The 27,423-nt window shown below is 35.3% G+C and overlaps 4 protein-coding genes and 1 pseudogene across 5 annotated transcripts; 3 read left to right on the forward strand and 2 right to left on the reverse strand.

Annotated features, from left to right (window-relative positions):
• Nucleotides 1–2,821: 2,821 nt before the first annotated feature.
• LOC116132418 lies at nucleotides 2,822–7,186 on the forward strand. Its single transcript, XM_031418071.1, has 5 exons — nucleotides 2,822–3,102; nucleotides 3,261–3,328; nucleotides 3,421–5,338; nucleotides 5,916–6,080; nucleotides 6,306–7,186. Exons 1-5 carry the CDS (start codon nucleotides 2,946–2,948, stop codon nucleotides 7,028–7,030), a joined length of 3,033 nt encoding a protein of 1,010 aa, XP_031273931.1. The 5' UTR covers nucleotides 2,822–2,945; the 3' UTR covers nucleotides 7,031–7,186.
• Nucleotides 7,187–9,602: 2,416 nt separating this feature from the next.
• Nucleotides 9,603–12,906, reverse strand: LOC116132621 (chloroplastic group IIB intron splicing facilitator CRS2-B, chloroplastic-like). Of its 2 annotated transcripts, XR_004128437.1 has the most exons (10): nucleotides 12,708–12,906; nucleotides 11,908–12,115; nucleotides 11,744–11,828; nucleotides 11,545–11,612; nucleotides 10,946–10,996; nucleotides 10,771–10,844; nucleotides 10,508–10,566; nucleotides 10,298–10,374; nucleotides 9,970–10,047; nucleotides 9,734–9,849 (listed from the first exon to the last, which is right to left on the reverse strand). XR_004128437.1 is itself a non-coding variant. In XM_031418293.1 (9 exons), exons 2-9 carry the CDS (start codon nucleotides 12,109–12,111, stop codon nucleotides 9,733–9,735), a joined length of 735 nt encoding a protein of 244 aa, XP_031274153.1. In that variant the 5' UTR covers nucleotides 12,112–12,115; nucleotides 12,708–12,903; the 3' UTR covers nucleotides 9,603–9,732. The 2 variants fall into 2 exon arrangements, 1 of the variants encoding a protein (XP_031274153.1); XM_031418293.1 differs by lacking the exon at nucleotides 9,970–10,047 and having other exon boundaries at nucleotides 9,603–9,849; nucleotides 12,708–12,903.
• A 1,253-nt stretch (nucleotides 12,907–14,159) lies between these two features.
• Nucleotides 14,160–15,135, reverse strand: LOC116132679 (zinc finger protein GIS3-like). The gene has a single exon (XM_031418351.1). It carries the CDS (start codon nucleotides 14,931–14,933, stop codon nucleotides 14,265–14,267), a length of 669 nt encoding a protein of 222 aa, XP_031274211.1. The 5' UTR covers nucleotides 14,934–15,135; the 3' UTR covers nucleotides 14,160–14,264.
• A 3,323-nt stretch (nucleotides 15,136–18,458) lies between these two features.
• LOC116132706 lies at nucleotides 18,459–18,585 on the forward strand (annotated as a pseudogene).
• Nucleotides 18,586–19,891: 1,306 nt separating this feature from the next.
• LOC116132587 (plastidic glucose transporter 4-like) lies at nucleotides 19,892–27,352 on the forward strand. The gene is made up of 14 exons (XM_031418251.1): nucleotides 19,892–20,153; nucleotides 20,275–20,560; nucleotides 21,338–21,452; nucleotides 21,703–21,770; nucleotides 22,033–22,165; nucleotides 22,260–22,359; nucleotides 22,447–22,559; nucleotides 23,783–23,876; nucleotides 23,981–24,134; nucleotides 24,740–24,886; nucleotides 24,985–25,058; nucleotides 26,067–26,155; nucleotides 26,314–26,428; nucleotides 26,838–27,352. Exons 2-14 carry the CDS (start codon nucleotides 20,281–20,283, stop codon nucleotides 27,018–27,020), a joined length of 1,665 nt encoding a protein of 554 aa, XP_031274111.1. The 5' UTR covers nucleotides 19,892–20,153; nucleotides 20,275–20,280; the 3' UTR covers nucleotides 27,021–27,352.
• Nucleotides 27,353–27,423: the final 71 nt, after the last annotated feature.

Raw genomic sequence — 27,423 nt, forward strand, 5'->3', positions numbered from 1 at the left:
CCACTGCCTTTATATTTAAGTAATTAAGTCCCGATTAATATCTCAAAACCTTTTCCGCATTTAAGTTATCTATTTTTCACTCATTATATTGCTTTTAACTAAAAATAAATATTTTGATTTTCTTGTATAATTTTTAGCTTTTTTTTTTTTTTTTTTTGGTACGAGTACTTGCTGGTTTTGAAAGTTTAATCCTAACCTTTGTGTATTGATCTTTTCTGTATGAGTATTTACCGATTTCAGAAATATCATTAATTCAACTTTCAAATATATAAATATATAACTCTCTTAACGTTATTGATAAATTTTGGATATCAAATTGATTGAATTAGGATAAATAGTAAAAAAGTCATTTTTTTTCAAATTTAAACAAAATAACGTAACGGTTTGTTTATTCTGAAATCAGTTATTACTCACTATAAAAAAGACCAAACACATGAGAGTTAGGATTATATTTCTGAAATTAACGGATGCTCGCTACAAAAAGATGTAACACATGGAGTTTACATGAAAAAAACCCTATTGTTTATGGAAATAATTGGCAATAATATTAGAGCAAACAACATATTCCCACCTGAGATTTAGTGAAACTCAAGTTGATATTCATTGTTGCATTTATTCTAGATTCTTACCCTTAAAGTAACATCGTTTCCTTTATTTTAACAGATTCCTAAATTTTCACTTTTTTTGGTAGAAGACAAGCTCATGTTAGCAAAAAAAGCCTACATTAATAGCATCCAAGTTGACGGTTTTTAGCTTTTTTCTGACCGATTCTGAAGTCCAAAATCATTTCCGAGACCACCATTTTGACTCCTTACAATCTCTTATTCTCCTCTACAAAACCCATATCTTCACTTGTCGACCCCACTTACCATTTTTAATCATCTTCAACAGTCACTAACAGTATTAGTTTAAGGGTAAACTCTAGAATAAATGTAACTAAGAGTATCAACTAAAATTTTGCTAAACCTCGAATGAGAATATGTCATTTACTCGTAATATTATGATCAAGGTTTTAAAACCCGACCCGGGGGGTGATCCATTCAGGCGACCGGGTCATGGGTTAACCGGTTTAACCAATGGTTTGATAGGTTTGAAATCTAGTAAACACACCCCAGATAAATAATAGCATTAGATCCTATAGGTTTGAAATCTAGCAAACACCTAACCAAATGCAAATCGACGATCAACTGGGAGAGCGGCGACGACACAACAGGGAGGGTAGATCGGGTGATGGGCAGGACGAATCGACAATTGGCAAGTTGAGGCATTGCTGGAAAATGGTAGATCGGTGGTGGAAGTCAAATGGTTGCGGTGGCTTTTTTTGGCGAGATGACTATGGATCTTCGTGAACGACAACAAGGGAGCTTGGGAGAAGGTAGATCGGTGGTTGAGGAGGCCTATCGATGACAGAGAAGGTCGATCGATGCGAGGAAATTGAAGAAAAATTGCTGGACGACGAAACATCGCGCGACGGCGGGAGATGAAGCTTCACGACCCTGGATAAAGTTAGAAGGTGGTTTCCGATAGCAAGGGAAGGTGGAAGGTCATCGGAAAGGGGAGGTCATTGTCGATTTGCATTTGGCCAAAGGGTGTGTTTGTTGGATTTGAAACCTTTAAGCACTGATACGTATTAATTAGGGATGTATTTGCTATATTTCAAACTTAAAACAGTTGTCAGGGTAACCTTACCAACCATGATTATGATTCAAATTAAAAAAGTTTTAAAATTTGAGTGATGCGTGAGTGCTGAGTAAGAAGGGGAGACTGCCAGTCTGGAGAGTAGATAATTATTGGTAAGTGTTTAGGTGAAGGTGAAAAGGGTAAATTAAAAAAAATACGGCAACTACGCTTCTGCTGCCTACGTATAGTGACAGCGCAACATAGCTGACCAATGTAGACTTAACCTTTTTCTGTTTTTGTCCCTAATCTCTTCCTCTTCTTTAAACTCCCGTCTCAATTACCCTATATCCTTTAAGAGCATTTCTTAAGGTTTATCAAAAAATATTAAATATCTCTATTAAATGGGTTTTTGTAAAAAAAAAAAATTGAATTTTTAAATATTTTTTGGGTTTTTTTATTATTACAAATGATTTATTTTTGTATTTAATTTGTTATTAATAAATTTATTTAAAAAAGTGCTTTAAAGAAATAGAAGAAGTAAAGATTGTCTCCCAACGAGGAATGCTTAACCCGATATTAATTAATTAACAATAATAAACTTGATTATAACATTATTAAGGAAATACTTTTTTTTATTAATTATAAATAATTTGTTTGTCTCTCGTGCCTGCTGACAGTTTGACTAGCTTCAGTACGCGTGGGCGCTGTCTTTGTCTGCTACTCTTATCCTACCGACGCCAGTCTCGAGCCGACGTCGAGCACCTTTCTTTCACAGCTGAGAACAACAGCTCTTTCCTCTTTTCACTGAAAATGCCAGTTCAATCATCTTCTTTTGAGAACAAAACCATCCTTTCTCTTAATCTAAAACATTCACTTTTGATTTGATTATTATTCTCATGATCAAAATCATCGTTCTTTCCAACAGGAGAATCACTTTCTCTTTGCTTCAAGACATGTAGATACTTACATTACACGCTCTGCATTCTGTTCCTGCTCCTTCTGTTACATTCTTGTCGTTTTGCTCTCTCTGTGCTGTCGTTTCTTCCCTGACCTACACTGTTTTGTTGTTGTTTCTTTCGGGAAAAATTTTCACTCATTGCGTTTTTGTACGGCCTTTTTTATTCATTTTTATTATTTCTCTTACTTTCATCGCGTATTCTAAGCTCTTCTGAGCTTGATTTTTAGCAGGATAGATGGGGATTTTGTAATGTGGAGAGCTTGGTTTGGGGTTTTGTAATGTGGTGGGATTTGTTTGAGTAGAGTTTGTGGAGGTTTTTTGGGCTAGGTTTCGTTTACATTTTGTTGTTAGTTTATCAGTGAGAGAGATGAATGAAAACACAGGGAAAACGGCGCCTTGTTTGGCGATAACAGAGAAGCGGGCGCATAGACCTGGAGGTTGTGTAGGTATTTTCTTTCAACTCTTTGATTGGAACCGTAGATTTGCTAAGAAGAAGCTCTTCTCTAGAAAATTACTCCCTCCAGGTTAGTGTTTGTATTTATGTATGTTTGTTTTTAAAGTTCTCACTTTTTGAAGAAAGTTTGAATTTTGATAATTCTTACTGCATTGTTGTTTATTAAAGTTCTCATTTTGTGAGGAAAGTTTGGTTTTTGATGATTGTTGCTGCATTGTTTTTAAACAGCTCGAGCAAAACAAGTTTCAAATAAGTTTGGAGGGGATGAGAAGATGCCCAAAACCAAGCTTCACTTGGTGATATATTTGTTTACTTTTCCTGAATTGTGTTTCTTGTTTTTGCTTTGGAAATAATTGGTGGATGTTTTTGTTATCTTTGTGAATGATAGATTGCTGATGAGAACAGTGGGGGCTTCCCTAATGTGAAGAAAAGTGGTAACCGTAGTAGTAGTGTTGATTTAGAGACCAAGCATGAGATGAAAGCTCCGAGTTTGGTTGCTAGGCTGATGGGTCTTGAATCTATGCCTACTCTACAAAAGGATAAGCCCAAGAAACCTTCCTTTTCGGGTTCTTGTGATGTTAGAGAAGAGAAGTTTGTGAATGAACATAGTGGATCTAACAGGGAAGATTCAAGTTCGGAGAAAGGTGGTGCAAGGATTGAATCTAGGCCTCAGAAGATACAAAAGACTGGGCAGTCTGAGAGACGGGCAGTGACTAGGTTTGGAGCTGAGGCATTGCAAATTAAGAGTGTTTTGTCTCGATCAAGAAAGCACCAGTCCAAATTTGCTTCTCCTGTGAAGAGTCCCAGGGTTTCCTCTGCAAGGAATGTGTCAAGGACCTCTAGATTGATTGATGCTGCTACTAAAATTTTGGAGCCTGGTCTGCAAGCTACTAATAGAGCAAAATCTGCACTTACTTATTCAAGTTCGACTCATTATGCTGTCACGAATGAGGTTTTTACAGAGGCAAGAATGGGGGGTATGTCTCCGGAATTTTCAAAACAATCTGGTTATAATGTAAGCGCAGGTAAATCTTTGATGGCACATACTTCTTGTAGAAATTGTGGTAATTTCCTTGATGTTGTGGACTGCCAACCAAATGTGGAAGAACAACCTTTTGTTTATTCATCCCCTGATTCAAATTTAGTCAATATCTCTTCTCCGGGATCTGGAAAGAGTAAATCAAAGCTACCCATGTCATCCATTGACAGAGAAAGAGTTGCCAATTTTCAGCAATGTGACCAACCTATGTCTCTGGGTGCTGTAGAAAAGGATAAGTGCAATATGCGATCAGTTAGGACACGCAGTCCAGATAGGAAGCCTCCATTGCAGGAAGGCCAAGTTCAGTGGCATTTGACTAGTCAGCAGCGCAAGCCTCAGAAAGAGGAACCATCTTCATTTAATTTAAAGCAAAAGACTCAAAACCAAAATCGGATGTCCTTGGATGGAGATAGGATCCCGTCAAGGGCCAAACTGAGTAATCTGCAAAGCAAGAGAGTCTCTTCACCTGTAAATACTGTTTCGGGGGCCAAAGATTTTGTTGCTTTAAACCGAAGTTTAAGTGGTCGCACCCGGGCTAGGGTTCCTGCCAAACTAGAGAATTCTACTTCTGAAGCAGAGAGAAAATCTTTTAACCAGCAAGATAACTCTTTATCACAGTTAAGGACCCCGGTACGGAAGAGGAGGACTGTTGGTGTAAATGGACAGGTTGAAAGTACTGCCTCTGTCAATTCCATGCTAGGAAAACAAAGAAATGTTAGGTGCGATGTGGGGAATGGAAAAGAGATAGGTCAAAACGCATGTTCCGTGGATCAGAGTTCTGCCAAAAATAGAGCAGCCAGGCACAGGGATGGTAGTAGACCCAATGGAAATAAGGAAAGTGATGTTATTTCTTTTACATTTAATTCTCCAATTAGACACAAGAAAGGAATTTCCGCTGAGGTGAAAGAGCAAATCAAGGATGAAAATGACTTTGGCAGTAGGAATGCATGCTGGCGAAAGAAAGTGGATGAAAATGATGGCTTGTCTCTGCAAAAGCAATGGCCATTGAGAGGAGATGCTTTAGGTGCCCTGCTAGAGGAAAAATTGAAGGAATTGACTTCACAAGAGGATGAATTGATAACAGCAGGTTCCTCACCTAAGAGGTCCACTGCTATGATTCTTCAAGAGCTTATATCGGCTTTGACTGCAGACCAGCCTATCCCTCGGGAAGGTCATGTATCTGATACAGATGTAGCTTTCCAGGTTGGTTCTCTCATCACTGGCATACTCGTTTTTGCGACTTGGTGCAACATTAACTCAAATCATTGTTGGTGGCTGAATTGCCTATGAGACTCTGATAATTATTATTTTTGAATTTGATATGTTTTTTCTGATGCCTTTGTTGTTTTCTGTCTTCATTTTCTGAATAATTTTGACAATCATTGATTAAATAATGGATGATTGAAAGTTTCAGAGGCATAATAACCTTGCCAGGGTAGTTTTAGTGCTATATTGATAAGAGTGGGGTATTTCCAAGATAAATCATGTCAACTCAATAGTGATCATACTTTCATCATTGGCTTGCAGCATTAAAGCTTTTTCTTCATTTAATAGATTTCATCATGATATGGGAGTGATGTGAGAGGTCTAAAATGTTTATAACTTACATACTAGCCAATTCACACTTTATGAAAATCTATAATAAGTTTATGGTCATAAGATGTGTTCTTGCCCAATAACTTGATAAAATTACTGAAGTGAATCTGTTCTACGCATTTCCAGCTGCATAAACTCATACTCCCGAATTATTTGATGACCTTGTTAGAATACATGGATATTAATTTGTTTACTTTGGTTGATTTTATAATATTTTAATAATTTGTATTATGGCCGAGTGTTGCCAGTGAAAACAGTTGTTCCTGACAAGTATTGTTTCTTCTGTACTTCTCAGACAAAGGATACGTTGTTTGGATTTGCATGTGATGGTGATCATCTTAGTCCTGGTTCTGTTCTTGAAGCTTCATTTTCGAATGACAGCTGCTTCTCCAGTAGCCTAGATGATAGCTCAGGTAAATAACTTGAATTTATTTGTCAGAAAAAAAAATAAAATTGTATCATATTTTACTTAAAAAATGTTGAATGAAGGAACTTAGTCATACCTTTCTGTGGATTGCCTTAGTTCTTGACTCTCATTTTTTGCAAACTGCCATGAACTTATTCTTCTTTTTTCTTTTTTTCTTCTCTTTCTCTCTTTTTTTATAAATTATATCTAAAACTTTTGGTTGTGATTCCAGGACATAGGCTGCATGTTGATTCCATGGATTACTCCCAAGATCAGTTGCGTCCAACAGAACCTGATACAGACCTTCTGGATTCTGCAACCTCATTAAGCAAAGGAAGGGCTGGTAATCAAATGGTGATTGAACTCATGAACCAAATTTCTAGATTGCTGCATAGTATCAATTATGCTGGTCTAGGATTAACAGGAAGCAAGCTAACTTATGCAAAGGATGTTATCTTGAATGCTGAGCTGTTGTTTGGAAACACGAGTCTTCTAAATTCTGGTGGAGTGAGAGACTTTCTTGTATCTCCATTTGTATTTGATGAACTTGAAGTTCTTGCTACTGCTATGTGGCCAAATTTTAATTGCCTTCTTGGGTTTGAAGAGACAAAAGAGGGTGCTCAGCTTAGAGGATTTCTTTTTGACTGTGTGATAGAATGTTTTGACGTAAAATATAGTCGGCACTGTAACTCCGGTTTCAAAGCTTGGATGAGATTGCCTTTACGTATGAAAGCAGAGATGCTGATTCGAGAGGTTGGGGAGGAGGTTATAAGGTGGACTCATTTGGCTGGTATGACTCCTGACGAGATAATAGAATGCGAGATGAGTCATTCCTTGGGGAAATGGACAGACTCTAATATAGAAGCATTTGAAACCGGTGCTGAAATTGGCTTGGACATACTCCAAATTTTGGTTGAGGAGATTGTGATAGACATCTGGGAGTGCAAACACTTCTGAATTTCATGAAGCCCCTCTGTTTTGTGAGTTACTTTTGTTAGGAAGATGGTATTTTTTGTACAAATGGATGGGATGGTGTTCATTAACAAGGGCTAATTGGATTTGTAGAGAGCATTTTATGTATGCATATGCTTTTCTTTTGATCATTTGATGTAACTTCAAAGTAGCCAAAGAGCTCTGAATAGTCTTTCCATTGGTGGTGAATGACTGAATGGTGATGAAAATCTTTTCAATTTGACTAACAAAACAATCGTTTGGGCTGTCAAGCATGATTATGTCTTTCACTTCTACCTTCTGATTTTTTATTAAAGCATTAATCATTTCGTCTTCATGTTTATAATATCAAACAATATCAGGAAAAATACAAGTAAATTGCAAATTGAAAATAGGTCTTCATTATATTATAATCACATGTAAACATGATTATATCATATCATAATCAGAACTTTACAATCTATCAAAAAAATATTTAAAAAAAAAAAACAATAAATTGAATCCGTGATCAAGCCCACCATTACAATCAAATCAACAACCATTAGAACTTCAAAAAAAAAAAAAAAAAAAAGAAAAAGAAAATGTAGAGATGAAGAGCAACAGAGCAACTTAGCCAAACATTGAAAACTGTCTACTAGCACCCAGAACAGTCCTGGCTCTACCATTCCCCCTCTATTTTCACCACAAATATCCTTCGAAACCCCCATGACAACCCCTTCAGTTCTCATACTCGCATAACTCTTCTCGCACATCACTCTTCTTCCTCCCTGCATTGCCGACTTACTCCCTCGTGAATTCGACAATTCCCATTCTTCTTGACCAATTCTTTGACGGAGGAGTAACTCAAGTGTCCCCGTCACGGCTTCCGATTCTCCTTCCGTAAGTCGCAGAAAATCAGGCACGACTGAGCCAAAACATTCGAAACAGAGGACCCTTTTCTTGAACCAGTCAAATTCGTTGAAACCTACTTGTTTCTTGTAAAGGCGATGGCTTGGCTCACAAACTTCAAACTTTCTTCTTGTTGTCTCTTTTTCAACTTCAACTCTCTCAGTTCCGCGTATTCGTATCTGGGTCCTCTCTCCATGAAATAATACTCCGGTAATAAGTTTCAGAGAAACCGGTGGGTTTGAGGATCAGAGTTTTGAGAGAGAAGAAGCGACTGGGGTCAAGTGAATGAAAAGAGAATGAAGAGTGGGGTTGTTTTGGAGAGAGCGTTAGTCTCTGCCATTTTTGTCGATCAAGTTAGCTCTGTTCTTGAAATTGAGAAGAAATTAATTTCTTTTGTAGTTCTCTCTTGGGCCTTTGTGTATTTTATTAAAATATATTTTTTAGTTTCAACGGTCAATAAAAAGAGGGATTGTTTTTACTTTTCTGTTATCTTTTATTTGGCGACATAACGTTCTTATTGAGGTGGGTCCGTTTGAAAATCATGAAAGGTTTAGATTCGTTTGAATCACATAGGATCTATACCGACCGTCGATTTTGTTGGACTTAATGATGGGTTTGGTGGGAAAGTGGAGGATGGTTCCTTAATATAGGAGCGCATGCGGGGATTTATGTCGTTTTGTAATAAAGAGACTTTTTGTCATGTCTGATTGGGGGATTTGTGTAATAGAATAAGTCGTTTTCCTAAGGTAAATTAGAGTCGCCTTCATTATATTACTGTATGGTTAGTTCTTTTTACTTGTGAGATGGCTTTGAGAAAAAGACGGTCAAGTTAGTTCTCAATGGCTTGAAATTAGGTCGCCTTTCATGGTAATCATTTTGTTTAGTCTTAATTTGAGATCTAATTACACAATATTGATGATCTGATAAGATGTTGTTCTTATATGGGTTTAAAAAACAGTGTTTTCATGTATTATTAGTTTGAGATTGATAAGAGCATTAAGTACTTCGATTAATGAATTAAGTAAAATTAAATAATAAACCCATTGTTTCTTGATTGATTAATAATAATTAAATAAACCAGTCAATTAGAGGTAAACGGTTTTTCCCTAAGGTTTCCTTAATGACACTTCCTAACTAAAAGTTTTCAATATACAACTTTCTCACTGAAAGTTTATATTCCGTTAATACAGAAAATACTTCACTTTTTACTGGCGTTCACATGGGTTATCAGGAGCCCGGGTGAATGAAGGTTTTGAAGAGTAAAAACCGATAGTTTGCACATGGTGGTGACTAATAAATATTCGCTATCAGAACAATAAAAATCAACTAAAAATAGAAAATCATAATTTTGCAATAACCGACAATCGACAAAAAATCAAGATCAAAAGTGAAGAATGTTTTAAGAAACGAGACCGGAAAGTTCAAAGATAATGATAGAGAAACTTTTTACCACCACAATCACTTTAGAGCATACAAAATATAAACTTTGGATGAGAAAATGACATTTTGAAACTTTTTGGGTGGAAAAATGTCATTAAGAAACTGAGAGTGGGAAAAGTGGTTTACTCTTTATGTTGTACTTTGTACTTGACAGGAGCAGGGCAGTGGCAAGGTGAAACCCCACCAAACCAAAAAAAAAAAACAAACTATACCGAAGCCTCAACACTATATGCTAATAATACATAGGAAATGAATTAAAAAATTTATCAAAGAAAAAACATTTGATGCGCCACTAGAGCAATTAAATAGTTACACATCATCTACATCACACAAGTAACATGGGAAACTACAAGAAAATTGATCTTTTGGCATCCCATTGGTCATACTTTGTGATACTTGTACTTCTGCCCCATATTAAATCTTGTGATGTTGCTGCTGAATCCGTTGAGCACCAACGACCTCACTGCCTCAACTCCTTGTTCTAACGCCGCATCGATCTGTCCAAAATAAAAATCCATAAATACAATCAAGTTAGCAATGAGTGTTGTGTTTTTGGGGTTGAGCATTTGTGTGGCATTCGCAATCAAATCTGTGAATAGTTTGGCAATTATGTCAACCTGCCATCTTTGCATCTAGACAAACCCTCTAATTGAGTAGATCGAATTTCTAGTAGATTATTCTCACAGGATCTGAAACTAGTAAAACAAACACAGGGACACAATCAACATAATTCTAAACATGTGACTGTGTTGTCAACTTTATGGCTTATACAGGGAGGCTGCAGTGGATGGACCAGAAAGCAACTAGACATGGTTGTCTGAGTAGACTTGGAACAAGGATTCAAGTGTCAGCTTAAATCAACCAGCCATCACTGACTATGTCACACTATCTAATAGGTAAGACATCAGCAAATATATCTTCAAGGTCGCATTGGCAATTGTATACCTGTTTCTGCTCCACGGAGCTGAATTTCTGTAGAAGAAAAGCTTTCATGTCCATATTACCAGGTGGATTTCCAATTCCTGTGACATGGAAAATTTTGAATTTAAACCATGGAGTACAATCTTCAATATCACCAGATAAAAAGGAAATAACAAAGGAGCAGTTTTTTTAAAAAGAGAGGCCTGTAAAAGTGATGGTAACCAATGAACCAACCTATACACAATCGGGGAAAGTCACGACAACCATCCAAATGTCCCATAACACTTTTCATCCTGTAAGACAAGAGAGTAGTAATTACCAATATTTACAAAATTTATCATTGTAGAAAAGTATCATCTTGAGCAGGGGCTTCTTAGACACATGAACAATACAGCAATCTTTATGACAGTATCATTCATGCAGGAAATTAAAGCTGGACCAGGCACAGCATAAACATTAGTAAAACATGTGTAACAATTGATATTCAGATAATATACCCAGTGTGATGGCCATGGCCTCCCTTTGGCTGGAGTCGCAGAACACCATTCATCAGACTCATCTCATCGTAAATCTACTAGGGCAAGTCCCAGAAAAAATTAAGTCAAAACACCGTACTAACTGCACAAAGCCATTTAATTTCTTTTACAGAACTTGGAGGTTGATAATGCATACCACTAAAATATGACGCAAGGGTACTTGATAATGAGCAGCAAGTGGCCCAACCTAACAATAGTCAAAAGAAAGAAAAAGTTACAAATAGAACTGGCTATCATAAGGCAGCAAGAGCTAAATCATGACAAAAAAATTCACTTATAAGCCCTATAAAAAGCAGACAAGGAAAAGCACAGGAAAATTTGAGTAAAAAATATGAATCACTTAACATCCACAATGAAAACTTAATAGATGATAATCATTATGCCAAATCAACATCAAGACATACTTCAATAACTTAGTACCTACCACTTAAGAGGTGTAAATTCTCAAAAAAGTAATAATTTCTTATTACTTTCTGGGGAATTAGCAGTGTGTGGTATATAGGCAGAGATAACCTATAATCAGATCGAACCCGCTCATAAAGATGCCTCAGTACCAACCACAAATGAAATATGGATGCCCTAAAAATATTCTTAAAGCATAGAATAACCTAGCATGCAGAGTCAAATCAAATGTCCAAGTCCTAAGCCCTTCTGCAAATTGCTATTTACACAAGTAAAACAATCTAGTCACCATGGAATTCATTGGAGAGCTGGAATTCAAAGATGAGAACTCACCGATTCCCCACTGAAATTCATGTATGCCTGAGGTTTTGCCAATAAAATTGGTACTTCGCCAATGGAACCTGTACTGATCATACAAAGAATCTGAATAAACAACTGAACAGCAAGTGAATCTTAACAGCCAAAAAAGTATAGTCAAAAGAAAATATGGAGGAGGAACTGAGAAACTAAAAAAATACAACTGAATGAGAACCTATTCCAATTAAAGCCTTTGATTGAACTGTATTCATCAGTACTCCTTGGGCTTGAGCAATGTGATCAATCATTTCAAAACCAACCTGATACAGACTACCTCAGATAATCACTAACAGAAATGGGAAATAAGAGCTAAAATATTAAATGATTTTGGTCAATTACATTGTGCCTGGTTCCGTGGTACTTATTCCCAGGGTTACCCAAACCGACAATCAACCAAGGTGTGTACTCCACCTTAAATCTACCATTTTCATCTGGCAACGAAGCACGCACACAAAGTTTTGTTGAAACTAGACGCTTTTGAGGAAATTGAGGAATTCTTGGACAGAAAATACAAGTGTTAGGGGCAGAGACTGCATTCAACATTGACCTGTTTACAGAAAGAACACACTATTAACAAGAAAGTTACATAACAATATATAAACAACCATATATAAGTTTCATTAAACTTCTCTAAGATTTGTGCTAACTACTGGTAGACACCCTTGGTTTAATGAATGGAAATTTCCCTTCTTAAAATGGAAAAAAAGAAATTATTTAACTTAGCAAAGTAGTTTTGTTAGGCATGGTTCAATTGTTTGTGAAACGTACTGAGAAAATGAAACTCAATAATTTTTTTTCATTCCAAAAACTTCTACGAAATTGAATATGGCCAGGAGGAAACTCGCGAACTACTCCAAACAATGATAATAACAAGCTTATATTACTTGGTTGAAGCTACAAGGCCTAACTAACAAACCATAAAACATTGGGGAACTAGCCTGGAGAACATAACATATATTTAAAAAAAAAACACTTTTATGCCATTAAATGCTTAAAAAAGAAATCATGTCACATTGAACCCAGTAATGATAACACACAAAGCTGAAGTGCAAAAATTCAAATTAGAGTAGAAAATGAGAAATAAGAAAGAAACCCACATCATGAACTCAATAACTCAATGAATGAAAAAAAGAACTGACCTCTTTCGTTTTAAAAGACGTCCACTTTGATTCGAAGACGAAGTATTGCAGAGCTCAGTTTGAGTTTCTGGGTTGTTCGTGCAATCGTGTCATGGATATTTGGATCCTTTGGAGGATAAAATTTCTATCTTTTTACTGGGCTTAAATTGGGCCTTCATTTCTTCGACTCATATGGCCGATTTGAGCTTTAACTTTTCTTTCATCCGATACCCACCCAAAAAAAAATAAAATAAAATTTGGTTAAATATTATTGATAATGTTAATCTTTGTGTTATATTGATGTGATAGTAAATTAGTATAACAAGAAAAATATGCATATTTGAGGGTTTAATACTTTATAGAAACCAAATTTTGTCATATGTTATATGTAAACCTTAATAAATAATATAAGGTATATTATCATAATAAAAATAAAATAAAAAAATTAGTAAAGGTAATTGATATTGTGAGTTAACGACTTTTTCCTATCTAAATAATGACTTAATGATACTTTCTCACCCACAGACTTTTAAAATGCAATTTTATTACCTAAATTTATATTTCTGGTGCGAACATAGAGTAAACTCGATCTAGGTTATTAAAGCTTTTGAAGATGAGAGGCCGATGAGTCTTTTGGTTGTGAAAGGTTGGATTTTGATGGTTGAGATTGATCAAAATTTGACTTGGGAGGGGCGACTATGCAAATCTTAATCACTCGATTACCGGTGATTGGTGGGTCAGCGGGAGTATGGTTTGAGGGGTCTCGGAGGAAGAAAATTGTGGTGGTATGGGGTCTCAACTATGTTGAAATCAGAAATATAATATAAATTTGGATAATAAAATAGTATTTTAAAAGTATGTGAATGAAAAAATGTCATCAAACCATTATTTGGGTGGAAAAAGTTCGTTTACTCTTGATATTGTTTGCATTATTTTTCTCATGAATGCTAGCGCTCTCATGCCACATAAATCAGCTGAATGTTGTAGATGTGAATTGATTATAATATTAACTAATTAAATTATATATATAATATTATGTCACTATTAATTAAAATTAACGTGTAGTTTGAACTTACTCTTGTGATGATGCAATGCAAGTATATTTGTTAATTGCCAGTCACGGTATACTTGCAATATTTTATTATTATTATTATTATTATTATTTTTATAGTAGAGATGTCCAGACTAATTTATATGCACTTTAACTAATCTCTTAGGATTCTGAAACTACTAGTTAGGAAAGAGCTTTAATAGTTACCTTTATTAGCAACTGAGGAGGGATTCGAACTCAGAACCTCTTGAGTAATAATCTAAAAGTTCCTATCAAATCACTTGACCATCCAAAAGTAGTTCAATAATTTAGTTAGAAGTAGAGGAGTACAAAAGCATTAAATCATCTATTTCACCATTCTAAATTTGTAATAGAGTCGGATTATAACTAATTAATCAACATGTAAAATTAATTTGCTCTCCAGAAAATTGAAAAGAGGTTAACCATTTAATTAACAAAAAGTTAGAAATCGGAAAGATTTTACATGCACCAACACTCTCCATTAATTTGACTTTGTGATTAAAAATTTAAGGCACAGCCGGCCCAAGACCCAGATGCAAATCCAACGCTAAACCCCTAGACCTATCATTGACCGCCGGCACCGGAGGAGTCGGCGTCACCACTTTCACATCCTCCCCGACGCGCCGCCTTCCCAAGCCAGAGTTTTTCCTATTACAAGGATTATTATAAGCACTACCATATTGACGAGGCACCAGCAATGGCGACACTACAGTGCTGTTCCCATGCAACACATAAAACGACGAGGAATGATACTGAGGCGGCGGCGGAGGAGGAGTTGCCACCGGTGCCGGAGCAAGCAGGCGGGGGAGTGACGTGTAGGGCCGTAACATGGGGTCCTGGAAATGCACCGAAGACACCACAAGATTCCGAGTGGCTTGCATTTGTGCACGCTTTAAGAGCTGCCTCTCTTTCTTGTGCGCGTTTTGATGGCCACCCAACGCTTGAGAATTTGCAAATTCGCGACAACAATATTGACACTCGTATTTACGAGTCATTAAATTATTGTTATCGTTGGATGGAAAAGAAAAGTCGTTGAATTCAAGAGATTGATCATGATCAATCTGACGAGTTTTGTTACTAATGTCATGATCTTCTTCTGATGAAAGGTTGAAACCGAAGAGCTTTAAGCTAGTTGGGTTATTTGGTTTCGTTTGGTAATGATCTATGTCGGCCATTTTTAGCAGTTGAGAAAGGAAAATTATAGAAGTCTTAGGGAAAATCAGTGAGAATATCTGTGATTACTTATGTTCTGAGTTGTATATATATAGAGAGAGAGTGAAGAAGGGTTTTGATTGATTTACAGGAAAGAAGAGTTGGTTGAGAAAATTCCGAAAGAGAAAAGAAAGCAAAGAAGAATCACGAATAATCCAAAGCAAGCAAACTAAGCAAGGCCTTTTCTAATACTCCGTATCAGTTTATATATACACTCGTACATAGAGATCTAGGCACAAACAGACAAGAAAATTAAGATAATACCCATTGGAAACGCTAAAATATTTATAATTAAATTGATAAAAAAAGTTTTCTATCACATAATATTTGATTAACTGTGTTATGTGCCCTTCACGGGGATTTGCATTACTAAAAAAGTCATATTTAATTGTTTTTCAATGATAGTACGGTTTTGTGGGGTTCCAGATTTGAACTCGGATGGAGATTTCTAGATTAAAAAAAAAAAAAAAAAAAATTGATAAATTATGTATTTAATCTGTTTTAGGAGAAGGAGATTATGATAATTCTGACAATTTAAATATACCTAATGGATCTATGGATAATAAAAGGAAACATATGAGCTACGTGTCAGACAACATATAATTGGATAGAGTGTTGATGCTTGAACTCAAAGACAATAGGACAAAGGGGTTAGTTCAGAAAAATGAAACCTAACATGAAGCAGTTGTTTCAAGTGAAAGACGGGATGCATGTTTTAAATTTGAAATTAATAAGATTGTAATTAGAAAGGGTCCACCATGACGATTATGTGGATATATATTAATGGTAACATGTTTGCGTGATTGACGTTGAGTTGTAGCTTTTGTTTATAAAGAGAAAATCTTCACGAATCTTACTAACTACCATTAATCAACTATACTTAATTTCAAGTAATTAAGCCGCATCTCATCACCACCCTACCTTCTGACTTGAGTCCTTTCATTTCCCTATCTACATATTTTTTTTAAAACTATTGTCTTATGTTGTCCAATCTTAGTTCATTCAATTTCAAAGTATTTTATCGAAGGGTTTGAACTTTGAATCAGACAAACAAGTGTAAATATGTAATGAATCTTGCCGTCTTCATTGGATTCTGTTGTATTTGCATGTTTTTCAAACAAAGAGAACTCTTGGTTTGACAACAATGGAGGCATATTAATTACAGTGAAAAGGATCATTATAAGTGCACATGTGATGTGAACGGAATAATAATTGATCGATCTGCAACTATTACTTGACAAAGTCTTTTTCCTTCCTACCAATATAATAATAATAATAATAAAACTATGAATTTTCCTGGAGAGTCTCTGTTCATGCTTTTAAATCTTGTGATTGATTCAAATAATGCAGGTGTGTTCATATTGAAAATATTACCTGAATCACCAAACATGGGCCACTCATAACTTTTGCTTCGAAAAGGAATATATTTACTATATATGCTGCAATAATTCAAATATTATAATTGAAAATTGATCTCGTCACTGTAAAACAATAACCTGAAACGCTCAAGATTAAAAAATATAAATATATGCTTTCAAACCGATAGTTGATTTATACTTTTATTGATAATCAATTCGTTTAAATGAAATCCTTAGTTGCTTACTGAGTTTTATATATATTTATACAATAAATGGAGTCATGATCAGAAAACTCTATTTTTTTCCCAAGTGTTTCTGTCCCACTTCAGTTAATTGGTAGAGTTCTGGTGATGTTATCTCTTAATGATATTATAATTTGTAAATATCTCCCTTCTGGATAAGTGATAAACAAAAATTACCCAGAAAGAGGAAATTAGCAGTAATGGCACTATTATATTTATAACCATAAAGATCATACCATAAAACAAATAAAAAATTGACTTCTTAGGCACTGTTCTAACGTGAGAATCTTTCAAAATAGCTGAGTAGGTATAAGATTTCAGAACCTGAAAGACTTACCTAAACATGAGACAAAGTCACAGCTACATGAATAAATTACAAGTGTATAGCTTGAAACTGCAGGACAGAAGTCTGTATTCTTTATACTATTTGCAGGAAGGTTAGATTTGTATGGAGTGTGTCAACATCTAGAAGCGCAGAAAGATGTGTTTATTAAGTAAGTAGTTTGGAGACTTTAGACAAAGAGATGGATTAATTAATTAAACAATCATGGATGTAGAATTGATTGGGATTGCTAAAAAAAGTGATCAAGATCAAACAGTTGGACGGCCGAAACGAAAGGATAAGAATGAAGACAAAGAGGGGCAAAGACATTATAATAAAGTTCTGTTTGGTCAAGATCAAAGACAAGGTAATAAGGTTGATCGATTACTTGAGAAGGGAAGCTTAGATAAACTAATATGACTGAAAACTTGGAGGTCCTTGTCTTTCAAGCATTAATTAGATGCAGTTTGTCTTGAAAATGGTATGCACAAGCTCTTTTTAGTTTAGACTAAGCAACTGAAGTTTTCTAAGTATAGAAGAGATCTACTACAAGAAGCTTCTAAATTCTAATGGAGTTCAACATTGGATTCGCCTTTACCTTTTAATAATCTATCATTTAATGAATTAAATAGCTACTATGTTTATATTACTTTCTCTAATAATTTAAGTACTTTCTTGAAAAGTAAACAACTTTTTCCCACCCTTGCAAGGTTTGCCTTATAAGGACACTTTCCCACCCCTAAAAAGTTTCAAAGTATCACTTTCTCACCTAAAGTTTATATTTCGTTAATATCTAAAATGCATTTCACTTTCTCAACCAACGTTCGACGAGTTACCAAGAGTCAGCGTGAGAGGAGTTTTGTAGAGTGGGAGATTGGTGGATCGAATATTGATGACTGAATGAATATTCGTTGCCGAAAATCAGTTAAGAATATGAAACTCTATCTTTACGGTGGCCAGCAATCGACAAGAAATTAGGAGCCAAACTGAAAGGAGTTTTATAGAGAGGAGACTAGATGTTCAAATGGTAGTGACCGAGAGAATTTTTGCCGTCGAAATCAGCTTTGAATAGTAACAGAATATTAACTTTGGATGGAAAAGAGGTATTTTGAAACTTTTTGGTGATGTCAATAAGGCAAACCTTGGGTGGGAAAAAGTCATTTATTCTTTCTTGAACTAAGAAAAAAACACTTACATAAAGTTTAAAAACAAATCTACACGAAAAAGCCTAAAATTCATACCATCTATTAGCTGCAAACTGTTGTATACATTATTGGAAAACCAGGGTAGACTGATTTTGCATCATTCCCATTTTCAATTTTATTTTCTATTAATTTTCATTTCATGCTTTTTCTTTTTGCCTTGTAAATTTATGCTCATATTTCATGATTTCTGGGCACATGTCCTAAAGCACTAAGAAAATATAAGTTTGGGCCTAAATGGCATATATAATGAAGGCCCAAGAAGTAATCGCCGAACAGGAAAACACTGCTGAAGGCCTATTCTGAAAGCACTAAGCCCAAGATCAGTAGGTGTGCCCATAAAATGCAACAATGTAAATCAATTTGGTGCGACCATACCAGCATTAATGTACCGGATCTCATCAAAACTCTGAAGGTAAGAGTGTATGGGCGGGACTGTGAGAACACTATTAGGATGGGTGATCTCTTGGAAAGTCCTCGTGTTGCACCCCTAAAACAATCACCATTAGGTGATGATCTGATGATAAAAGAACAAAAAGAGGTTTCATAAGCTTTTGAGTTAATTCTTCACAAATGCTAATATGGGTGACCATTAAAAAGCTTATCTGGCCGTTAATTTTAAGGTTTTGAGGGATTAACTGAGGTGTATATAAATTGATCTGGATACACTCCGGTCTCCTAAAAACAAAAAAATGTAAAGCAATTCGACCTCTTTGATTGCTTATTCTGTTGGAATCATATTACAAATCTAACTTGTAATATAAAACTTTACGTCAGATTTTAACATGCCCTTCAGGTTGCCTCTCCAACTAGCTCCAACAGAAACGACTGCCGACTGGGGTATACACAAACGTTGTCCACATATGGAGTTGTATTTTCACCTTCTTTTCTTCACAATAATGACCAAAATGCAATAATCATCTGTAAATCAATTGGAGTTGTTCGGATTTCAAATCAAAAAGAAAGAGGGCATTGTTCGCCCAAGTCACTTTCAAGTTTAAAATGTTTGTCCTCTTGGAAACTGGAGGCCCCATGTCTCACCACTTAGTCTTTGCTCTCATGCTCGTTTCAGAATAGTCCTTTCCCTATCAAAGTTTCAAATAGAAGGGCTTTGGCAGTTGAGCAAAGGGTATTAAAAAATTTAGGAAAGTCCTAAGTTCGATAGAGACGCTTAAGTAGTTAAAGTAGTTCGATAAAGATTCTTAAATACATTACTCAAAAGGTTTTAAGTTTGAATCTCTTCTTGATTGCTAATAAGGGTGATCATTGGACTTTTATTTGCTCAATAGTTCTAGGATTCTAGGAGTTAAATTGAAGTGTGTGTAAACTGATTAAAACTTCTTTGATAATAATAAAAAAAAATATTAGGATCGGACTTCTGAAGAATTAATTGAAAATACATATAAGTTAGTTCAAATACTCCGCTCATTTAAAAAAAATAAAAATAAGGAAAGTCTAAATGACTTTCTGTCAACGTTAAACCCAAAATAAAGATCTAATTAAGATTATCACATTAATATTGCATAATTAAATGTGTGATAAGAACAATATACAATAAAACGAATAAATGATCCAATGTTTATCGGTGGAAACAATGTGGCGAGACCAGAAGCCGAATTACTTTTTGATCTTTATCTACACTATAGGAATAAAATATCAGAAGGCGAGGAAAGTCCAAACTGAGCACCTAGAACCAACCACACACAATCAGAACCCCTCTGCCCCACATGCATCCACGACATCACCAAATCTAATCCAAAATCCCACGTAATCGTCCGATAAATCATTTCGTTTTTCCCAATTTGGTTTTTACTATCCGAACTGAAACTTAGACAGTAAAAAAAATCTTTATAATAAAATAAAAATAAATTCATTTGATTCCAGAAACTAATAGAATAAGAGAATTGAATTCTCCACCAGCTTTGTTTTTGATACACTCTTCACTCTCCCAACGGAACTTCCCAAGCTCGTCTCTCAAATATACACAGCAATCTCATTTCTGTTTGTTTTGAAGCAAATCTTCTGATCGCAGGTTTCAATCTGAATCAGAGACTAAACGGTTGCGTATTTACTTTCTGTTTTCTTTTTTTCCTGTCAATACTATTATTTGTAATTAATTCTTTCCTTTTTTTGTACTTATTTTGACTTTTATGGTATGTTATTTGAATTTCTTGGATCAGACGACAATGCAAGCGTCCACGTACGCTGTCAAACCGAGTGTAGGTTTTGAGGCGCGAAACCGGAGGAGAGTTTCTGCTTGTTTTGGTGACTTTAAGGGCGGAAACTTAGCTTTGAATGGTAGTATTGATAAGAATAATAGTATTTGCATGAGAAGTGGGACCGCTTGCTGTGGATTGCGTCTCGACGCGGCTACTATGGGAGCTGAGCTCACGCGTGCGAGATTTGGTGTTGAAAGTCTGTTCAGGTCAACGGCTAAGTCACGATCAGTCAGAACGCAGGCTACTGGTTCGTTTGATTCTCAATCGTTTCGTTCAATTGATAGATTCTCTGTTCTGCGTATTTAATTGATGTCTTTGCGTTAGGAATTGGTTCACACGGTGTGTGGTTATCATTTGGAATCAGTGGTGGCTAATTCGGTGTTGTTTACTTATTTGCATTTTGTATGATAAGTTTTAGCTGATTGTTTAAGTTCTTGTCCATTGTCTATTGATGTCGGTGAAAGAAGTGTTTTTATGCCTTGTTTATAGGGGAGAGGGGTTTATTGAGCCAATGACCTACAGGCTACGAGCCATATGGTTATTGAAAAAACTTATGAAATTTGAGTTAAAAGGCTGATGAAGAAAAGATGATAATGCTCATAAACATTCAATAGTGCCTTTAATTTCTGTACAGTTTGAGAATATTTTTGTTATTTGTGGGAGTTAGACTTATGTTGTTGAGTTGTTTGTTTCGGTAACTTAAAAGATATTTGAGTTATTTCATATCACCTGTTAGGTTAGATGTTTAACGGTTGATAACTTTGTGTAGATTTCATTTACTGGTCCTAGTTATCAACATTCATACTTTAAGGCAATAGACATAATATGCTCACACTATTTTTATATTTGGATGTATCAACATTGTATGCATGTGATGCCAGATCTTTCAGAATGTAGTTCTTTAAATGATTGAATGTCATCCTTAATATGAAGAAGTCTTCAAATTTAATCGTGAACAATAGTACTTGTATTATATTTATTCAATTTCTATATTTGATGAGTAGCCTATGAAAATGGATTACAGATGGAGACATTGAAGAAGTTACTCCTATCAAGCATCAGGAGAAATCTTCTGGAGTAGTCTTGCCTTTTGTTGGGGTTGCTTGTCTGGGAGCTATTTTGTTTGGTTACCATCTGGGGTAAGGCTTTGTTTAACTTGGAAATGACATTCTTTTTTTCTTTTGTTATGGAGTTATAATTTAATAACTTCGAATCCTTACCATACTATTTATTCAGTGTGGCTGTATGATCTGTTTTGGTTACATTTTGAATTTTAGTTGTGGAGTTTTAAGGCAAGTATTCATAGTTATAGTAGACTAGTAGTATATCATTGAACTTGTTCATGTGCCGTGTATTTCACTGGTTCACTGGTATTTTTTATTACTTCAGGGTTGTAAATGGCGCCCTTGAATACCTTGCCAAGGATCTTGGTATTGCTGAGAACACTGTCTTACAAGGCAAGTGCCATAAATTGCTTAACTAAATATCCCAATGGAAGTAGATTTGCATAATGAAAATGAAAATGGAAAACAGAGTATTCAAAATGAATTCTGGTAGTTTCAAGCTATAATCAAATTGTTACTTTATACTTGCTACATATAATCTCTGTAAATCAACACCCCCCTTCTCTTTTTTTTTTGTTTTGTTTTTCCTTTCTTTCAAATTTTAAGATTGTTTTATACAAACTAATGATTAGCTGGCTTATATTATTTTGAGTAGGATGGATTGTCAGCACACTACTTGCTGGTGCCACTGTTGGTTCTTTCACTGGAGGAGCATTGGCTGACAAGTTTGGCAGAACAAAGACTTTTCAATTAGATGCAATCCCTCTTGCAATTGGAGCAATTTTATGGTGTGTCCTTTTTCGTTCATTCACTTGGTAGTATTGAGCCCCCAAAATAAATAATTTCTGGAGACTGATGCTTCAAATTGTCAAATGTTATCAGTGCTATGGCCCAGAGCGTACAGACTATGATAATTGGTCGCTTACTTGCTGGCATTGGAATTGGCATCTCGTCTGCCATCGTACCACTTTACATATCTGAGGTAATATATGTTTATGTGTATATTGTATATTGTATACTGTATAATTTTTGGGAAGAAGAACATCCTAACAGTATCTTTATTGCTTAGATCTCACCAACTGAAATTCGTGGTGCCCTTGGATCTGTAAACCAACTTTTTATCTGTATTGGGATTCTTGCAGCTTTGGTGGCTGGATTACCTCTAGCTGGAAACCCTATATGGTAATTCTCCTTCCATTCTTTGCCTTTGGTAAACATTATTGACCTCCTTGAAGTTAAAATCAGGCTGACTTTTTAGTGGTTCACGAAATCCATGGGATATTTATAATCATCCCCTGGAATTTGTTTGGAACCTTCCTTGATGGTTTTAAAGAAACCAACTGCGTCTGCTCGATTTTTTATCTAACTTTGGGGCAGGTCATTGTATTGCTATTTTGAATCAGGTGAATCAAATCACAATAGCATTTTAGTGAACATTATTATATTATACAGTGTCGGACCATCTTTTCATCTCCTGGATAAGTTCTAATGCCTATTTAGAATTTTGGGATGGGCATGTCATTCTGCTTCGGAGGTTTTAAAAATAGTGAATATGTCAAACAAATATCAGTTTTAAATTGGCTCAATATCAAAATCTGATCTCTGAAAAACTTTCCTTGGTCAAATAAGTTGATGTTCTACATGTTATTCATCATTTGAGCACCAGGAAAACAACAGTTTTAAAATTTGCTTCTTGGAAAATAAGAGTGATTGGATTTACAATTTAGTATTTGTAGTTAGAGATCCTATATGGTTTGACTTGTTAGAGATGTTCAGCATGATTTCTTTTCCTCAGAATAGGCCAATAAACCTGTTTCCTTTATAAGGATAATTGACTATTGTGCTGCAAAAATTCCTCTAACGAACTTGTGGATTAGATTGTGGGTACAATGTAACAAGATACACTAAAAGTACCACCTCTCGGTGTGGCGATTTAGATGGAAATTTTTTGAACTTGTGCATAATATTTTTACCAGCCATTTCTAGATGTGTATTGTCATTTTTTTAATAAATACATCTGAGTTTGTAAATAATGCTTATATGAATTTGCTCTTGTAAATATTGTTGAGGGAAAAAATTTCAGCCATCTTTAGTCAAAATTTTGTTTATAGAAAAAAATTTGAAATTTTGTGAAAAAATCTGATTTAGCTGTGTGTTCTTTTTTTTTTTTTTTTTCTTTTTTTCTGCAAAGAATTGTAATGTGTTGCTAGATTGTTGAAGCTTTGCAGAAATTAAAATTTTTCAATGTTCGATTTAGGATTTGAATATCATATTGACCAAGAATATATTGGTTTGGAGTTTATTCATTAGTCATTTAAATCAATTGTTTTCTTCTAAATTCTCCTCTGCTTCAATTTAGTTCTTTACTATGTTTATCTTCTTATGTTCTCTTTATGTATTTGTAGGTGGAGGACAATGTTTGGTATTGCAGCTGTACCATCTATTTTATTGGCACTAGGAATGGCATTTTCTCCAGAAAGCCCCCGGTGGCTTTTTCAGGTTTTCTTGCAGCCTGTCTCACAGAATAATATACTCTATTTACATTGCCAATGTATTTCTCTTCAGCTTTAAATATCTATCAACTTAGGGCATCTATTTTGCAGCAAGGAAAGATTTCTGAAGCTGAAAAAGCTATAAAGACACTATATGGGAAGGAAAGAGTTGGTGAAGTTATGCATGATCTAACAACAGCAGGTCAAGGGTCTGCTGAGCCAGAGGCGGGATGGTTTGATTTATTTAGCAGTCGCTATTGGAAAGGTATACCTGAAACTCATTGAACAGAGCTTTTTGTTTGATTTTAAATGTCAAATATGGATCTTCTTAGGCATTGTGGTTAGGCTTTGTATTTGTACCCTGCTGCAAGCTCCACCACTTGATGTGCCATCAGTTTGTTGTGGCTCGATTGTTTCACAGAATCTGATCTTATTTGAATATTGATCTGTTTGAAGGAATAAAGTCTAACCTAATGTTTTGTTCTCTTGGATGTACCGCATAATGGTAACAATTGCATGAATGACATTTATAAACACTGGATCTTTCACATGAGGTGGATGGACTTTTTGAACTGTGAGGTCAAGTCCCAACAGCCCCCTGACCTCATAAAGCATTAGCAATTAGGTGATTCACGGATGTTAACTGAAACAATAGAGCTCTTATTACTTAGTGGTACCAGTGAGTTAACCTTAACGGGAATAGTGCTTAAGTCATATATTACTAAAACATATTTGAACCTATAATATTATAACTTTCTATGCCTTGATGCCTTTTCTGATTCCTATTTTTTCATGTTTGTGGTGACTGATACTTTCTGGTATAACAAGGCAAAAGTTTTCTTCCATTGCCTAACATATGCCTTGCTGCAGTTGTGAGTGTTGGTGCATCACTTTTCTTGTTCCAACAATTGGCTGGGATTAATGCCGTGGTGTATTATTCTACTTCTGTGTTCCGTGCTGCTGGAATTGCATCTGATGTTGCAGCGAGTGCTCTTGTTGGTGCATCAAATGTCTTTGGTTGGTGATTTGTTATAGTTATTTCGGACAATTTGGGATTTTTTCTATTTTCAAAGTTTGCTTACACTATTAAGTATGGCTCACATGTGCTCTTGCAGGAACTGCTATTGCATCCTCTTTGATGGACAGACAGGGAAGGAAAAGTCTTCTGTTGATCAGCTTTGGTGGAATGGTAGAGTTGTTTACTACCTAGCTGTTTATTCCCCGTAGGCAAGAATATATATATATATATATATAATGTACTGATAATTTATACTATAATCAACAATATAGCACAATTTTTTTTTTAATATACTTTCCCCTGTGTCACTACTCACTAGGGGAAATCTATTCATAAGGTCTAAGTTTTCTATCTTCATGTAGATTATGGCTTATGTTGAATGTGATAAAATATGGTTGAAGATCAAATATGTATGTATATATACACTCTTGAAGTAGAAAATGCTTACCAATCTAGATCTGAGGTTTTTTAACAAGGTTTCAGTTTTTAGAACTTGCATGTATCCACTCCCAAAATGTATATTAGCAATTAAATATGCACATTCCGTAATGTGAATTCACTCTCAAGATTCAATATAGATTTCTTGTTATGCCCGGTTTATTAGTTCTTAAACATGTGCATGTTAATTATGTGCTTGTCAGGCAAAATCAGGTTTCTCTCATTCTATCTGTTTCTTTCTTTGAAGTAGTGGTGTATGAATCTCTCAAATGTTAGTCCTCAGAAAGGTTTTTAGGATAATTTTTACTTGCATGGAAAACATGTTATGAAGTTTGACTTTATTCTTCCCCATATGCATACCAATACTTCATGTGTTTCACGGATTCTGGATAGGGGATCATATTTGCAAAATATTCTAACTCAGCTATGACTACTCTTCATGCTTGAATTGAAATTTAAGATTTAGTTAGTCGATGATGATAAAGTGAGAGTTGTCATAGTATTTATTTTGAATGGGCAGTATGGCTAACATTTAATAATACTGTCAATCTATGTTATTTTCTTTCTTTTAGTTAGCATGTCAGAAAATGTAATAACATTGGAGAGGATATGGTATACATCAGTTTTGGATGTTCTTTCATTACAATAATGCTATGCTCATTATTTATTTATTAAAAATATTTATTATCTATTAACTTACAAAATTTCTTTTTGTGCTCTCTCCCTTGGCTCTCACTTCAGGCTGCTTCAATGTTGCTGCTTTCCTTGTCCTTCACATGGAAAGTGCTGGCACCGTATTCTGGCACCCTTGCTGTCCTTGGGACTGTCCTGTAAGTTTACACTGTCCTCATTAGTAATTATCCCTCTTCCTGCTCCAGGAGCTGTATTCCTTTGAGACCTTAGCCTTGTTCTTGATATGCTCACTTCCATTTCCTTTTGCTAATCTTGCCCATGAAATCTAATGATGACTTTCATTCCATTAATGCAGCTATGTCTTGTCCTTTTCACTTGGTGCCGGTCCTGTGCCTGCTCTTCTCCTTCCAGAGATCTTTGCCTCAAGAATCAGGGCAAAAGCAGTTGCTTTGTCATTAGGCATGCATTGGGTAAGTCTTAAATGAGGGACTAGAATTTGTGGATTTCTAGCTTTTGAAGATGATTAAATTCTTTTTTGAATGAATCTATTTTCCCTGTAACTAATGACGTAATTAACCATGCTAAAAAGATGGGAAAGATGATATTTGATAAGATAATCAATTGACTTGAAATTGGCACATGCCAACTGCAAACTGCAACTTCTCACCCCTTTCATAATGGCTTTTCATGGTCAGATTTACATGCATATATATATTTGATTCATGAAATCATAGTCTGCCGTGCTTGGAAGAAATTGAAAGAAGAAAGATTTGGTGTCTCTGTCATTTTGTTTAACCATCAATTAGGCTGTATTAAATTCTTATATAGTAGTCTTCCATGTATTTACTCTCTCTTACACCTGGTTTTCTTTGGTGACAGATCTCCAACTTCGTCATTGGCCTGTATTTCTTAAGTGTTGTGAACAAGTTCGGTATCAGCTCTGTCTATTTGGGATTTTCAACCGTCTGTTTTCTTGCTGTCATGTACATAGCTGGTAATGTTGTAGAAACAAAGGGGCGGTCTTTGGAGGAGATAGAGCGTGCACTTAATCCAGTAATTTGATTCTGGTAATCTTGGAAGTTGCACATGGTAATAATCTCACTCGGGCTGACAAGTACTGACCTTAAAATCAGTAGCCTTTTTTTTCTTCTGTAGAGCTTCCCCTTATTCTGCTCAGACTTGGTAATGGATCGACTTGTTTGTTTGAGCATCGTTTTGCTCTGTTCTGCGTATATGTTTAAGATCAAATGTAACTAGAGTCCGTGATGTGTATGTTTCTGTTTAAAATCCCAGATATGAAGCGTACTGAAGGGTCTTTGGAGTTGAGTGATGTATACAGCTGAGATTTTTGTTCCTTTGTGGTTTTCCAATAATGATAAAATAGCCGAAAATAATCCAGCTAAACGATTGAGGATAAAATATAACCAATAAAAAACTTAAATTTTCAGCTCGTTTCAGTTTGCGT

Source organism: Pistacia vera, unplaced genomic scaffold (genome assembly GCF_008641045.1).
Source record: "Pistacia vera cultivar Batoury unplaced genomic scaffold, PisVer_v2 Contig1072, whole genome shotgun sequence".
In the NCBI taxonomy this organism is placed as follows: Eukaryota; Viridiplantae; Streptophyta; class Magnoliopsida; order Sapindales; family Anacardiaceae; genus Pistacia; species Pistacia vera.

Coding starts and splice junctions, on each gene's coding strand:
- LOC116132587 (XM_031418251.1), top strand. CDS start 20,281: ATGCAAGCGTCCACGTACGCTGTCAAACCGAGTGTAGGTTTTGAGGCG. Junction 23,877..23,980: donor GCCCCCGGTGGCTTTTTCAG/GTTTTCTTGCAG, acceptor TCTATTTTGCAG/CAAGGAAAGATTTCTGAAGC. Junction 25,059..26,066: donor TGATCAGCTTTGGTGGAATG/GTAGAGTTGTTT, acceptor CTCTCACTTCAG/GCTGCTTCAATGTTGCTGCT.
- LOC116132621 (XM_031418293.1), bottom strand. CDS start 12,111: ATGTTGAATGCAGTCTCTGCCCCTAACACTTGTATTTTCTGTCCAAGA. Junction 10,997..11,544: donor TGAATTTCAGTGGGGAATCG/GTGAGTTCTCAT, acceptor GACTATTGTTAG/GTTGGGCCACTTGCTGCTCA. Junction 10,375..10,507: donor CTTTCCCCGATTGTGTATAG/GTTGGTTCATTG, acceptor TCCATGTCACAG/GAATTGGAAATCCACCTGGT.
- LOC116132418 (XM_031418071.1), top strand. CDS start 2,946: ATGAATGAAAACACAGGGAAAACGGCGCCTTGTTTGGCGATAACAGAG. Junction 3,329..3,420: donor CCAAAACCAAGCTTCACTTG/GTGATATATTTG, acceptor TGTGAATGATAG/ATTGCTGATGAGAACAGTGG. Junction 6,081..6,305: donor TAGCCTAGATGATAGCTCAG/GTAAATAACTTG, acceptor TTGTGATTCCAG/GACATAGGCTGCATGTTGAT.
- LOC116132679 (XM_031418351.1), bottom strand. CDS start 14,933: ATGGCCGACATAGATCATTACCAAACGAAACCAAATAACCCAACTAGC.